This window comes from Cryptomeria japonica, chromosome 10, assembly GCF_030272615.1.
Source record: "Cryptomeria japonica chromosome 10, Sugi_1.0, whole genome shotgun sequence".
Taxonomy (NCBI): Eukaryota; Viridiplantae; Streptophyta; class Pinopsida; order Cupressales; family Cupressaceae; genus Cryptomeria; species Cryptomeria japonica.
In genome coordinates, this window is record NC_081414.1 from 138,589,956 (window position 1) to 138,606,549 (window position 16,594).

General features: G+C 34.7%; 1 protein-coding gene across 1 annotated transcript in view; it reads left to right on the forward strand.

Annotated features, from left to right (window-relative positions):
- The window catches only part of LOC131027156 (probable WRKY transcription factor 4), a 54,549-nt gene extending 42,498 nt beyond the window's left edge, over positions 1-12,051 (forward strand). Inside the window, exon 5 of the mRNA XM_057957144.2 lies at positions 10,805-12,051. Within this exon, the coding sequence (XP_057813127.2) occupies positions 10,805-11,285 (481 nt within the window). The 3' untranslated portion in view covers positions 11,286-12,051. The remainder of the gene's footprint in view (positions 1-10,804) is intronic.
- The last annotated feature ends 4,543 nt before the right edge of the window (positions 12,052-16,594 follow it).

Genomic DNA, 16,594 nt, shown 5'->3' on the forward strand with positions numbered 1-16,594 from the left:
CGCCAACTTGGTCTGCCGAGATAGATGCACATAACTGGTGCTGGGTCACCAAAAGACAGGAGTGAGCAACTAAGTTGAAGCAACATCTAATAACAAGTCAGTGATGAAACAAAATAAAATTGCACAGGCCAAGTGAAGTCTTAGGCTAAAAATGAGTTGTTATGAACAGGTCTGCCATGAACATATGACCAGGAATTATATGAATGTGACAAACTCAAAGACTCATATAAGGCGGAGAATGTAAAAACGAACCACCACACAAGTGTCAACATAAAACTGTATTAGGATAACTGTATATTAGGTGCCAAAAACAACTGTCCATTAATCACTTTATGTATAACAAATTCTAAGTGATCAAGGTATACATAGGATTAATTATTATTCCTAGCAAATCCCCTGTAATCATTACTCAACTGAGTGTTTATTCTCTGCAACTACCATTATGCAGATAGTGAGTTCAAACCCCAAATCAACAGAAAAATTCATGGTAAAATCAGAACTTGTAATTCAGTTCCACACCTGCAAGGAGTTATATGGTTATACCAACTCATAGCGTGTCCCTGTTAATCATAATTCAAAGAGAGCAAAGATGGAAAATATGAGCCAACTCTCGAGTAACATAAAACCCCATAAAAGGTGCTTCAGCTGCACCCTAGTCACCTGTGGACCTGTGAATGTTCAACATATGAGTTCTCAATCTCAAATAATGCAGGCACATGTTGAAAGACAAAGACAGGCATACAAACTGTGCCAAAACTCTGAAAATCTGATGAATCAACTACAGGCATAGTTGTCAAAAAATCCATGATGATTGAAAAATGTAAACTGAATACGAAAGTTCATTATCTCAATCTAAGTGTAACAGTTGTTGATCTGAACATCATCTGTAAATGCTTGAGATCTTGAGCCGTGTCTCATCTTCAAAAACTGCACTAAGCAGTAAGCTGCAATCACTTTGTAATGGTGTAACCGGCCTGAAGAAAAGAGTAAAACTGATCTAATGGTCAATTTGAGTAGTCGCCAATTAACACACTCAGGAGAATTGCAAAAAATCTCTGTAATAACCCTGTAATCAAGGGATAAAATACTCCAGCTCACAATGATGAAAACCAAGTTGTCTGCAGGTAACTCACACTTGAGACATTTCCTCAAAATCCTGTTTTGACTCGAGCAACACTATAATTACTCAATAGATAACATGCTAAGGTATGTCCCTGCACAATCATTTGGAATATCCCCAACTACACATGTTGATCACAATCATCCAATCCAATGTTATTGTTAATCATTTATGAACAAATTTGAGTAACACATGCAAGTGCTATAATCAATGCAAAATCCCTGTAATCAAAGAGATTAAAAAATCTAATTCACAATCGTAAAAATCAAGTAGTTGCCAGGTAACACACATTTTGAAGTTTGAACAATTCCTTAAAGTCCTGTAATAACTTAAACAACTCTATAATAACTCAATAAGTCAATAGGCAATATACCAACATATGTCCAGGTACAATCATTTAGAATTTGCACAATTCAACATTCATGTGAATTACAACCATCCGATACAAAGTCATCCATGACAAATTTTGAGCATCATGCAAATAAATGCTTTATTCATCTACAATCAGTACTCTAGCAAAAAGCAGAAACCAAACAAGTACAAGATCAACAACCATGTATCAGTAACACAACTACTCAACCTGGAAAATCAGAATTTTCAACTCAACAACAAATGCAAAATTTGATTCCAAATGTTGGTCCACTGTTGGATGAGAGTGGAGAGCCTCTGTATCGAATCCCCTTGAAAGAGAAGTAGTCAAAAACAAAGTCTGAATCAACAAGACCGCCATACAAATTTAAAAAGATGAAATTCAGTCTCTCAGTCTTTGAATTGATGAAAGTACCACAAATTAGTAATGCATTCTTTCAGGTCTGTGATGAATCCAATAAGCAGAATGTGTCAGCCAATGAAGAAGCCTTCAAAGAACCTCCCGGGAAATTTAAAGAAATATGGTGCACATGCTGATCCTAAGAAGGGTGTATCTGAAATGATTGCCCTAAGTCATAAGGAGAAAGGACAGCCACTACATTACATGTGGAGGTGAAAATAAATTGGATTTGAAGCAACAGTATCTCCAATAGTAGGCTCACGATCAATATTGAACAATGGATTAGCAATACGCAAGAAAGCAAGATCAGCACTAACTGGAGACCACACTTTCTACTGTAAGACCCTGACAATAGATGACACTCAGCATAATTGGGTGTGACCAATCCACCCAAAAGAAACTCTACAAAGGGAATCTATAGGAACCTCACATGGATAACACTGTTTGATCACATGAATTAGTTAGACCATAGGACATAAATAGATGCAACTCCAAACAAGTACTTGAATCGTGACGTTGACTACCACAATTGAAATCAATAACTATTTGCTTGGAAGGGAGAATGTTAATCAGTAATAAGTCAGAGGGATTAACTACACAATTGAAACTGACATGTGAAGATCCATCATGAATTTCTGAAAGCAGACACCCAAACAAACTAGAGGTTTGGACTTGGAGTATTCAAATAAATGAAAACTGGCAAAATCTTGATACTGTAAATCTACTGTAAATCCCCTTTATGTATGGGCAACGATACCCAGTCTTACAATATGTAATGTTCCCTCTTCGAAACCTCCTACAACCTTCAGCAAGGATTTAGTGCAGGTATCTAAAATTCCATCTGGGCATACGTACACAGTATGTCGCACAATTTAAGATTCTCTTATAACATTGTGTAACATTTTAAAATGTAGTGCAGTCATAACAAAGGATGGCATAGCATAAAGAAAGGATAGCACAAGCTTTCAAAGGCTAGGCCATAATGATAGGGCGTAAGCGAGAAGCATAGCAAATTAAATATTAAGCAATATTATTATAATTAAAGTTTATTGTTAATAATATCAATCAAGGGGCATTTGAAGGGTTATGTCTTTTTGAGGAAAATTCTATTTAAGACAGGCCAAGCAAGGAGGAGGCGGCATATTGAGAAGACATTCTATTCTTTGGTTTCCGCACCTTGTTGGGGCATGGAACTTTGGTTCAATTAACCTGAGGATGAAAGCCTTCTAGGTTTGAAATTTGAGGATGAAAACCCACAATTCCTTGGAGCGATTCCATACAGAATTCACCATTGTGCAGATTGGAGTCTGGACTAATTTTCTATGTTACCTCGAGTTTCCGAGATGGGGAAGGCAGGGGATGGCGGGACGCGTTTCTGGGACGGCAAATTTGTTTGCCAAATTTGGGGACGGCGGGGGATGGCAAAGGGGACCGGCTATATAAAATATAGGAAAAATTTAAAATATATAGGAAAATTTCAAAATTCTAAATGTTCATATGAAAACATGGATAAAGCATGCATACATACATTATATTCATATGAAAACAATAAAACATGGATATAGCATGTGTATGATACTATGAAAAGTTGAAAACATTTTAGAATGTAAATTCTGAACATACAACATTGTTAATACTCAATAGACAATATGCAATTATGCATTCATAAATCAGAATTTCAATTCATTCACATTGTCAATATGCATATCATAATAGATATTAAAGAAATAACATACAAAATGTCAAAACAAAGAGGTTAAATTTTCCCTACTTCTATCGATGCAGTTTCACCCCATATTTTTCAACGGGGGTTTGGGGGCAGCGCCCCCAAGGTGGGGTCAAGGGGCATTGCCCCGCGAGGCCAAAAAAACTTATTCTTTAATAAAGGCGTTGGGTGTGGTGTTATTTTTCTATTGACTCGCCGAGTTTGGGGATTTTTGGACGATTTTCTAATCTCTGTCAAAATGCCCAAAGGCTACACTGCTGCCATATAGTTTCATTGTCAAAATTATGAATTAAATTAATAAATTTAAAATTTAATTAATGTTATCTTTTAATTTTTTTAATTTTTGATAACAATTTGAATTAATGAGGGGCCTATATTAGAAAATTTAAAAAAAAATTTGAAAATATAACTTTTAAATTTTTTTTAATGGCCTTAGATATGTGGGACGTCTGGCTGCCCCTGGGACGGATTGGGGACGTCCCAGCCGTCCCCAGGATGTACGGACGTCCCCCAGAGCTAGGGCAGCCGTCCCCTCGTTTCGGGGACGTCCCCTCAAAATGCAGGACAATTTGGGGACGGGGGGAAACGTCCCCTGGCCGTCCCCGAAACGTCCCCGGGACAGGGACGGGGGTTTTCAGGTCGGGGACGCGTCCCCGGGTAACGTAGCTAATTTTCAGTTTGTAATTAAAGAAATATCCTTTCAAATCTACAATTAATAATTGGTTTGCAGTGATTCATATTCTTCAAGATTGCAGCAATTCATATAGTCTGAATCTTATTTGAGGCAGCGATTGTTTGTGTAAATAGACCTGCTATCTAAAGCGACCAATTGTATCAATTTGCAGTGACATAAATCAGCAGCAGGGTATGACAAGTCATTGTGGAAATGGTAAAGCAGTACTGAATAGAGGGTGATGGTTATATGAATAAGATCTGTCATCTTATTAAGCTGAGTTCATCCTGATTATATATTCTGGTTTATTTGTTTATCACACCATTGCTGGGATCGACTGCATATACTTTAATTGTGGAATTAACTCTTATTTCTGGCTGTGGATTTATATCATTTAGTGTGCGCTGCTTCAGGCTAGATGAGTTATTAATTAATAATTATTATCCATAATTGCTGCATACATAATATCAGTATCAGTATTACAACTAAATAGCAATCAATAATATTTAATTTTGTTAGTGAAGCTAACACTGGGAAATTATTGAAGTGGACTAAGATTGGGAAGATATGATAAAATATTCCTTTGGGGATATTACACAATAGGCTTAGACTTCTTGTTCTGTTTGAGAACAATAGACTTGGGGAATGGTACAGTCTTACATTGTTTTTGAACAATAGGTTTGACTAGAGGTTTTATGTCTGGTGGACTGACAGAACAACAGGTTTGAGTAGAGGTTTTATGTTTCATGGACTATAGATAGATGGAACAGGTTTGACAATATGTTGAACTATAGTTGACACAATGCCAAGTCTCAACATAGTGTATTCACCACAAAAGCTACGTAAACAATGGTCAGAAGTCTCTCCAACATTTGGAGATCAAGTTGGCTTTCTATGGGCTTCAATGTTTTAGCCATGACGTGCAAGGGAAAAATGCCATCAGTGTTTAATGTGGAATCCATGATGCAATGAATAATTGGAATCCAATTAAAAAAGTTGAACAAACTAAAGAATTTTATTATATTTGTGTTGGATGCCACTGAAAATGCTTGGATAAAGATAAATCATAAATGTTGAATTAAACCTCCTTATTCACATTTTGGGCAGGTGTAGAAACAATTCAATGAATATTTTACAACCTTATTCCTTTACATCAAAGAAATTCAACCACCTTTTCAGGTTTTGTTCATACTTCTCAATTTTGTGCTCGTATTGCAATCACTTTACCCCTCGGCAGTTCAAATTCTGGGAATCTTCTTGTGTTTCAAACATTAAATTCTAATACTTGCATGATCCTCATCCTACCATGTTGCCGCTTGATATAAAGCTTTTTGAGTCTGCATTTAGAGAGAGTTGGAATCTCGCAAAATAGTTTGACAATAAATAATGCAAAATTAAACAGTGCTGGTCATATGTCTTGACTGAAAGTTTGAAAATAGCTTAGATAATATTTTTTACTCTGAGACGACAAGTAGAGAATGTAAGTAATATGATGGGCAAGAATTGTGACATGCAGCTTCTTTCACATTAGAACAAATCACAATATAAGTACATGTCATGCAACTTCATCTACGTGAGTAACCAGTCCATACAATCACCCAATAACCATTTTATGTCTAACAAACATTAATGTGATAAAGGTTGACTTAGGATCAAATTATTATTCCTAACATACCTTACCCTTTATAGAGCACTTAAAAGTTGAGACTCTTATCAGTCACTATCAGTTTGGAAAGGTCATTTTTTTCAACATTTTCTTCTCAATCCATGTAGTAAATGAAAGGTAAGTCCAGCAGCATATGGGACATTTTAAACCTTGTACAGCCAAGATTGCAAATCTCAATTGTAAATATCTGTAGCAGGATCAAATGAAACAGAGTACTGAGATTATGATCATGCTGCTATTTTAGAAGTGGGGATTCTTCACTTTCAATTATCTATTTAGCACTGGTTACTAAACATGGTACAGTTTGTTCTAATGTCTGTCTACACCTCAGTGGAAAAATTAAAATAATAGACTTCCGTATATGTAGGATTTCTGCAAACATCGACTTGGTTCAATTCCACTGAGAGCTTTTTTTTTGTTTTCCTATAGAACTTTCCAATAATAGGAAACCTGTTAGTCACAAATTTAATGCTAAGTTACTGGGCTTGTTCTCAGAGACCCCCATATCTGGCCTGAATAGGTCAACGTCTGGGTCTGGCGTGGCAGGGAATATATTCTCAAATATTGCTTGAGAACCCTCATCATTTTTGCCTGTGATTAAACTCCTATTAAGGGCCTCTGTGGATGTATTCATTTCCGCCACATTTGCTTCAGCAATTTTGCAACTGCGCTATTTCATTCCTTGTACAGTATGGATGTTGCAGTTTACATATCATTGAATAATTCCCTCCACATCCACAAACTTTTCTGACTCTTTCTGATAGTGCAAGTGTTGCTGTTTTTTCTTTTTGCATTTTGTCTTACAAGACACCGCATCTACCTACCTCCATCACACTATTTCTCTTGTTTCCTAAGCATGAATACATATGGGATTTGACACTAAACAATTAAGAGTCTTGCCTTTTGCACGATTTCTTTGTCACACTAATTATGCCTTTTGTGGATGCTAAGGAAAATGAAATCCACTTGATTCTTAATAATGTTTAACTATTCATATCAATATTTATATAAGGATGATCAAAGGTCAATTATTGATGGCCGAACCCAGTGTTATCAAACCCAGAAAAAAATAGCACATGCAGACATGTGCCTGACCATACATCCAAACTGGCAAACTTAGATTTAATTTAAGCACTTGACATAAAAAAAACGCTAAGCCACAATCTATTAGAACATAAAGGCTTCATGGTAGTTATGAAAACATTCTCTCACATGTGAACAACGAGATGCAACTTTGGATACTCCTAGCAACCAGGTAAAGCAATCAACTCAAGATCTAGCTGTTCCCAATGGATGGGCTTTAACTTAATGCAACACCAAACTTAATCAGGGTTACTGGATTTGCATGTCGTTCTGGTGCTGAATAGTATAGTGGGTGAGAGGAATTTTTTGGGCCTTCTATTCTATGATCTATTAAAGCCTTATGTCCCAATCCTTAAGCTCTCTATTGTTCTTGTTTGTATCACTTATTGCTTGATCATTGGTGTTTTTTCTGGCAATCATTATATAACTCGTCATTTATTCCATCATTATAAGCAGTAGTAGTAGTCAAACGGCACTTTTGCTTCTGATAATGTAAATGATGTCTTGAAAAAGCATTTCATTATGTGTTTTGAATCTTGTTATTTTGTTTTGTGTTCAAGGGAAAGTTGTAGACTTAAGCATGAAAGTTTTGGGGGGTTTCTAATTGCACTTATTTGTGCCAAATAGAGATTTTGGGGGCTTCTAGGGCACACATTTCTGTGCCAGTGTCCTTTGACTTGAACTTGCCCCCTGTGTTCCTCCTTGCACCAATTGTTTTATGGTTGCCCTTCTTGAAGTGCCTTAGTGTCTGTTGTTTGTAGATGCTTCCTTTCTTATTCTTATTCACTCATAAGCAACAAACTACTAGTTCTTTCCATAAGCAGGTTGCAAATATATTGTAAATTGTGAAGTGTTGTTGACCGCAGTGTACAATTGGGAATTGCCTAAATTGTTGGCTCCTCACAGCTATTATGCACAGTAGACATTTATGATAGGTTTCATATCAACTCATGCATAACATTCATTTGTTTTGTGCTAGCTTTATTGTAATTGAAGATTATTTATTTAATTATTGCTTCTTTGATATGAAAACCACAGAGAAATGTATCATAGGGGATAAAATCATGGTTTAGGTAGGCATTCTAAGCTTAATGCATATCATCTATTCTTTATTAATGAAATAAAAATTATTCTTCAATAAATTTTAGTAGTTTGTTGGATGGTCAGAGCAAATATATGACTGTTACCAAGTCTGTTGTAAATAGGTAATCCCTTTACAATTTTTTTTACCAGGTTCCACAGTTATAAGAACAATAATGCCACCATTGTGGGAGATAAAATGACTGTATAAGCATCCAATAAGTGTTACAAGATTTACAAAAAAATGACAGAAATCACAAGTACTTGTGAGTTGCAGTGGATGCCAAATAACTCACCCATTTGTTTGTGGCAAGATTCAGCAAGTTGGAGGTTGGAACTTGCAGTGAGTACTATGTGAGATTGTGCTGAAAACTGATTCAACACTGAGTTTTGCTGGGCTTTTACCAATTTGCCAAGTCCTAGTCAAAATTGGGTCTGCCAAGTTTTGCCAAATTGTGAGTTCTATAACTATGCATCCAATGGTCAGCTGTCCTATTTAGATGCAAGCTTCTGTGTGATGGCTTCTCAAAGAAAACTCAGAAACAAGTGAGCGATTCAAAAAGATTTACATTATTTAAAACTGTGAAATGAAGTCACATTCAATTTGTATCTAAGGAACTTACATGCTTCAAGGTGATAATACCAATACTTAAGCGATGTAAATATGAAAACAGTCTATAAGTCTTCAGCAAAGTATCATATACCAATGGCTATGATAATATGGTGTATTAGGTATTAATAAATAAAGGCTTGAGGTACATATGCTTTGTAAGTCATCCCACTAGCTAATTAGAATAAATGTATATATCCCACATGTGGAAGCGGTAGTTGTAGGAAGTTGAGTGTCATATGTTGTAGGCAAGACAGTCATGACGTGAAGAATATTGTATCTGTTTGGGATTTCATATGAGATGTTGAATGGGGCGGCTTTTTCCACAAGGAGGATTTTCTGGCGTTGTCCTACTTCAAGGGTTTAATAAGAATTGGATATCTTTTGGAGTATTTCTAGAGGGTTTCGTGATTTTTCTACAAAATCGTGGTTTCCAACAAAAATCAATGCTTTTTGGAAACCTGATCTTCATGTCTCTGGATAAAGGGGGAGGGGCAGCTTTGTTACCCAACATCAGGTTGGTAGGATTGTGGTTAACTTGGTTGTCTCCAGAAGTTCTGCAGAACTAGGGAGGGTCTCAGCAGTAGACTCATGTTGAAGAGTGTTCTGAAGAGAAGGGGGCAGCCTTCTATGCATTTGTGACCAAAAGACTGCAGATTATGTCTTTTGTAGGGTAGTTAGAATGATGATGATTAAGGGAGGGTATTAAAATAATGTAATGTTTCTATAATGGTCATCTTGGTTTGTTGTCTTTTGTGTTTCTATTTCCGTCGTGTAAATCTCTCTGTTTAAGGAGTTTAATCTCCTTTGTTAATATATCGATTTATGAAAACAAAATTGTGGTATGATTCAGTTGTGCTATATCTCCTATGATTCAGTTGTGCTATGAATTTGATGCTATGTTGTTGGTTCAGTTATCTCAAATCTGTAGCAGACTTAGTAATGTTCCCCACTCGTTCTCTTTTCATATTTCATGATTGAGTTTTCAATTGTATGAACTTAAGCTGCAGTGATGTAGCTTGCGAGTTCACTGTGTGGGCTTCTTGAATTTATAATGATTCTTTTCTGTGCTTTATTGTTTTTGTCCATAATTGTACTGGTTTATATCTGAATACATCTGCTTAGCAGCTGCAGAACCTATTGTCTATAATGCCTCATGTTTCACATAGGCGCTCCTTGGCTTGACAGGTTTCTATTTCCTCTAGGGTAACATGATCCAATCTGCTAGTTTGATTGATTCACAGCTGTAAAATATCTGTTTCTTAACACCTTAGATGTGTGCTTGTCGAGTATTAATCCTTTATAGTTGATCCAAGAGAAAAAATATTAGGTACATTATGTCATGAACAATCCTTGAGGGTTCTGCTCTCATTTTAAAATTTAAAAGTTATGGGAAAAGATCTGGATCCTTGTTTAATTACCACACTCTACCAATTTGACATGTACAAAGTATGTAATTAAAATAAATATATTTGTAATGTTCTGTTAGTACTTAGTAGCTGTCTATTTTGATAGTACTTGTTGGCTTTGGTTAGTTGCTATGATTTGTTGTAGTGGTCAAATGGCTATGTTGTAACAGACAACTTTTGGCGCCAAAGGAGTAAACAAAGTGGACTGAATGAATAAAATGATAAGAGAGGAAACCTATTGCTGATCTACCATGGATCCATAGCTTGCCTTAACATCTTTTTTTATCATGGTTTTATTCATTTTTTGAGAGGGACAAATCTGGACTGAGTGTTGCTTTTGACTGATAATTTAGTTCAAGTGTGCAAAGACTATTTCGGAGAGAAATCAGAATTTTCAGTTCTTTAAATATTTTTTCTTAGCATGTTTTCTATGTTTTAATGTCCACGATGACACAAAATTGGTAGGGTCTTGAGCAGAGCAATTATTATTCTCCTTAAGCAGTAGCCAATTCTGTGTCATATTCTTCTATGCAACTAAATGGGATCATGTATGAAAAGTTTAGCCAAAAAATGGAATACTATCATTCACAATGCCATTGGTAAAATATGAGGAATTTGTACCATGTGTCATTTGTACTAACCATTGCATCTTATGTTTTGTGCATCAGGAGTTATTACAAGTGCACGAATCTTGGCTGCCCTGTGCGCAAACACGTTGAGAGGGCATCAAATGATGAGAAGGCAGTTATAACAACTTATGAAGGAAAACACAACCATGATGTGCCAGCTATTAGGCATAGCAGCCATGATGTACTGGGTACTATTTCACAAGCTCAGACAGCAAATACAGCTGCCAGCAGGAGTGTTGTAACAAATGCAGTAAAAAGTGAACGGGTTGTGAACAAACAGTCTGCTTTCAGCAGGATTTCAGAGAGCAGGCCTGAAGGAAGGAATGATACCAATACAGAAAGTGGAGGGATTGAAGAAATTTCACCTACAAATTTGAACAGCCATAGTGGAAATATGCAAACTGAAACATTACCATCATTAACACATTCAACAAATGAAGGTCGGTCTATTGGTAATGATGATAATGCTGTTCTTTCAGAAAAAGCAGAAGCCTTGAGGAAGCCGAAGGAAGAGCAATGACCCTCCTCAATTTTTAGAATCTCAGCCAAAATATGGATCTGTGATTGCTGTTCAGTTCCTGTCCTGAATAGTTTGCAAGAGGGGCTAAACTGTTTATAATGCTAATGTAGTAGCACATTTTGTGCATTTGTGCAGGAACTAAGGATGTGCTGCCTTCTCCCTTCGTGAAAATTTCACTGTGAAGTCTATACCTGTGAACCATCTGAGATATCTAAACCTCTAAACAATAGAAGTCGGTATCATATGCAAATTGAAGTGCTAATCTTTCTTTCTTTGTGAAAGGTGTTTATATATCATTTCCTACATTGGATTTTTGATTGTCAGGTAGAGGATTTCAAGCTTCCAATGATGGAAAGATGGAGTTGTGCTTCTGTTAATTTGTAGTTGTAGTGTGCTTTCTTCTCTGTTGCTAGCAGGAAGCGCTATTTTGTGTATATTCTTTGGCTGCTTGTAGAGCTTTTTTGAGGCTCCTTATTCTTTGTGACATTATATCCGATGAACCGTGCCTAGTTTTAATTCTGGTAATACTGACAGGCATGGACATCACGTTAAGTTTATGCTCAGCAAACATGTGGCTGGAGATTCTAAAAATGGTCTCCTAGCTTCCACAATCCCTGTAAAATTATTTATAAGTCTACATTCATATTTGTCAAGCTCATCTTTGAAATGATGGTGCACTGACTATGATGCATTCATGTTTAATGGCTTTTGGACGTAGGGAGAACATATTTAGTATTCTAGAGATCTTGATCACGTGTTTTTACAATGTGTTTTGAGTACATCAATTTATTTACATATTTTTGCTGTTCACTTCAATGCTACGTAAGATTTTCATTTCATGCTTATGGTAATGGAACTAACATTTGCAAGGGCTTATGGTTAATGCACGTTTATTCCACTGATTCTTGCTTTTGGCACTTGAATGGAAATAGCTTGTCTATCACACCAAAATAAAAAAAACTCAAAATAACTGTAAGGGAGGCCCGGTTTTCAATTGGTGGGCGTAATACCGACTCTGTAACGTACAATCTTATATAAAAATAGTGATGCTGGCACTTAGATGGTAAGCTGGATCTGACATTTGAGAACACACATCCGAGATTTCAAGAGTAGTTTTTTTGAGATGTTTTGAAGGGACTCCATATGGCAAAAGCTTTGTCAATTCAGAAGCAAACATTTTAGCTGTATTAGGAGCCTCCTACGCTATGGCCTTGACATAACTTAAAGCATTTGTGATGTTGTGATATGTTTTCTTTGAGTTAGTTTTGTGATGCACGCTTATATTATAAATTAGGGAAGCTTCATTGGCATTTGCCTGGTTAGTGGTTTCATTCTACAGAAGTATATTTTCACGGTATTAAAAAAAACAAGCAAGAGCAACAAATGACCTTGTGTGTGGAATTTTTGCATCGATTAAACTTGTGAGATGAGGCAGGTGTATCGAGGCAGTCAATGCACAATGACTGTCAATGTGGAAGTGAGGTATCATTACATTTCATCATCTGTAAAGAATTTTTTTTATTGCATTTTATAAAAAGTAAAAATTACAGGTTTAGGAGAACATATAAGTTAAGGTGTTTTCTTGAGGAAAATATTGTGGCATGAATATGAAAAGCCGGAATCATATTTTATATCATGTTGGCACAATTTTTAAGGTATGATGACTACAATTTGTTGGGCAACTGCAATGAGAGGCTGGATCAGAGCCTGCATTAGATGGCTTGTTTCTCCCGTCTCTTTTGACTCGGTGAGCTTCTCTAGTTTAATTTTGATGGATATGATACCATCAGAGAAAGTTTGGGCTTTTTGATGAATTGTGCCCTTTTTATGCGGTGCACATAAATAGTTTTTTTTTCTCATTGTACGAAACATGGAAGGTTCAAGTAAAATGACTGACAAATTGTTTTTTTATTTAACGAAATTTAAATACAAAGATCTCAACAATATGGGGTGATCCGAAATGTTATGCAAATTTTTTCTGCACAGTTGATTCCAGAAACAATTTTACTAACACGTTGATTTTTACAGGTAAGTCTTGGATTTAAGCTTTGAAGTTGCTTATTTTGTTTCACAATTTTAATAGGCTGTATATGATTTTTTAACTTAAAAAGAAAACCAGTCAGAATTAAAGCTTACCAATTAATCGATGAAAAATATTTTATTTAGTGCTAAAAATAGCTCGGTAATTTCAAAAGAGATGGCCAAGCATAGGACGCCCCACAAATTCTAAAATTAAGATTTTTGCATTCATGGAGATGGTTGTATTAGTGTTGTGCATTTGAATCTTCCAAAATTTGGGAGAAATTATATGTTCCAGACATGAAATTAATTTAAGTAAAATAAATAAATAAATAAAATATATTTTAACCCAACATTAGATGAATGGAGAATTAATGGATAGCAAATATTTCTTAACATTTTTAAAATCTAACGACAAATAAATGAGAAAAAAAAAACATATTTGTAACGAAGAAATATGCAAATGAAAAAAAAAAAAATTTGTAATGGAGAAATATGCAAATTTCTATTTTTTTGGGGGCTTATTTTAATGAAATGTCTCAGAAGAATTATGAAGTGACAAGTGGTGTATTCTTGACACCATCCCTTATCTTTTATTCGTCTCTATTTGCACACTTCTATACATTTTAGCCTTATCTTCATTCACACATTATTCTCATTATTATTAGTTATTGTACTTTCATTGCACCTTTATCCATATATTTGTTTTTTTACTTGAGATCTATGCCTTCCTATACTGGTTCAATTCTAAGGTTCAAGATTTTGATTGAATTATGTGGAATCAATCCAAATTCGAATTGTGGATTTGTATTTTATTCTATTAGTTATTAAGAGTTTATTTAGTACACATTTATGCTTATTTATTATATCTTTGTATTTAAATACATTCATTTCTGCATATAAATACATCTGAGATCATTTGTAAAACAAGTAATTACAAAAAACATTCATCTTGAGAACATTTTAGTTTGGAGTGCTAAAACGAATTGCATTGTTTTTTTTTTTCTTGGAAACCTGCATATTTTAGAGTAATGTCTTTGATATTCACTTAAGGTCATAAAGTCAGTGTATCAAGGGAGTTGATTGTGGATAACTCGACCTTTACAATCTAGCAACATTCCTAAGGTATTTTTAAATATTGCTAGTCTTTGCACATCCTGAGATATCAATGATAGAGGAAAAAGGAGTTGGAGTGCATCGTTATTTTGATTGATCATATTTGAGTTGCATGATTGATTTTGTGGATTAGGTTACTTTTGAGGAGCTCAAGGTCGACCTTGAGGAACAAAAAATTCAAATTCCATGACTGTGCAACTCAAGATTGATTAGATTGCAATCTTAATATTTTGGTTGAAAGCAATTGAATTTCGTATGATGTCAACCAAGTCTTAACTTACTTCATTTAATTTTTAAATATTTATAAAAATTATTAAATCCCAAGCATTATTAATTATCCTAAAGCAATTAAGTCGAGGTATTCTACGATGATATCAATGAAACTAATACAATCAAGATATGTTTTAAAAACAAGAGCCGTGTTGCAGCTAGAGTCCTTGCCTAATGCAAAAAATAGTAGGGCTTGCCATGAAACTTGAATTGTGTTAAACTGATGACTTGACTTGGACTTTGTGCTATGGATTGGATAAGAGAGTTTTGATTGCAAAAAATATAATTTAATCAGTGTTTCAAATATTTTCCTAAAGACAGAAATAATTATTCCTTTTAACTCTTTTTATATCTTCAAAGAGTATTTTCCTATTTTTCCTTGTCTTAAAGAATATAATGATTTGGTGGTTATATTATTGCTTATACACCAAGTGGCTTAAAATAACTAAAAAAGAACTATAGTCCATTTAGATACTTAGAAGTTCACCAAAAAAATAAAATAATAGAATTTGTGCTAGAACCATGGAGATGATGAAAGATAGTAAAAAAGAATTTTAATGGATAGATGCAACAGAGAAATATATTTTAGTTGTTGAAAAGGGGCCAAAACATTGAAGATGTTAGTTGATAGCTAGAGCTTGCACTTATGAAGTGTTGCTAGAATTGGCAAAGGTACTTGTTTGTGGAGCTGCTAACATTGTAAGAAAACAAAACAAATCATCAGAACTTCTAATTGAAATTTCGAGTCACCATTTGTACTCAGGATCCCTTCTATGTATGCATATGAATCTATCTATTATGCATTTATATTTATAGATTGCACATCCTTCATTCATTTAATTAGCCAATACATATAATCTATCTATTATGCATTTATATTTATAGATTGCACATCCTTCATTCATTTAATTAGCCATAAGTTTGAATGGTGAAAGTTAGAAGAATTTCATCACTTTGGAGCAAATGTTAACACAAAATTTGTTCATGATATTGAATACTTTTACTATAGAATAAGTGTACTTAAGATTTACATGTTATTTTTCAGCATTCATGCTAATTTCTTTTAATGTTTCGTAAATGTGAATATCGTAGAAAACAATATCATATTGTGTTGGAATGTAATTTATCTAGTGTCTTTATTAGAACTTATGCTTACTCTGATTGAATTATGATTAAGTACACTAGAAAGAAGTTATATGATCAAATCCAAAAATTTATATGCAAATGCTAAAATAGACAAAGATCATGAGGATTCTTGACTGTTTCATAAGGATCTAGTAGGTAAGTAGCGATCTATGTTGATGCTCATGTTTCACTTTTGGTTTCTTGTTCTCAAAAGGAATTCAATGGCCAGGATTTGAGTGTAAGGGCCTTAAATGTTTTCATTAGTGTGTAGGTGGTAATAGGGCCTTTAAAATTTTCATTACAATATAGGTGGTAATTCATAAAATTTTGTTCTCATGTTTGAGTTCTGGTTTCTTATTTCGAAAACCAATTTTCATATTTAGGATTTGAGATTAGCATATAGATGAATAGATGCCTCTGATTTTTAGTAAGGATGATTAGATGTCAAATCATACAATTTAAATAAAATTGATTTAGGCAATTTATCCATTGTGGCTTTTTATGTGTATGTTTCATATGTCAATACTTCTTGAAGAGTAATCTTTATAGATTACTTGTCAAAGACCATGAGAATATAGTGGAAGGGCATATATAGGGCTAGCTCTTTGTCTTGTATGACAAAAGTTGCATAAGTTGGGGAAGTGCATGAGTAGGATTAATACAAGGGTAATTGTTTGATCATGGCCTGTTGGACTGAAAAAAAAATCATCTTGCAGTGATTCTAGTTTACTCATATGGACTCCATATCAATGGAGATGGACATGGTTTATCATAATACA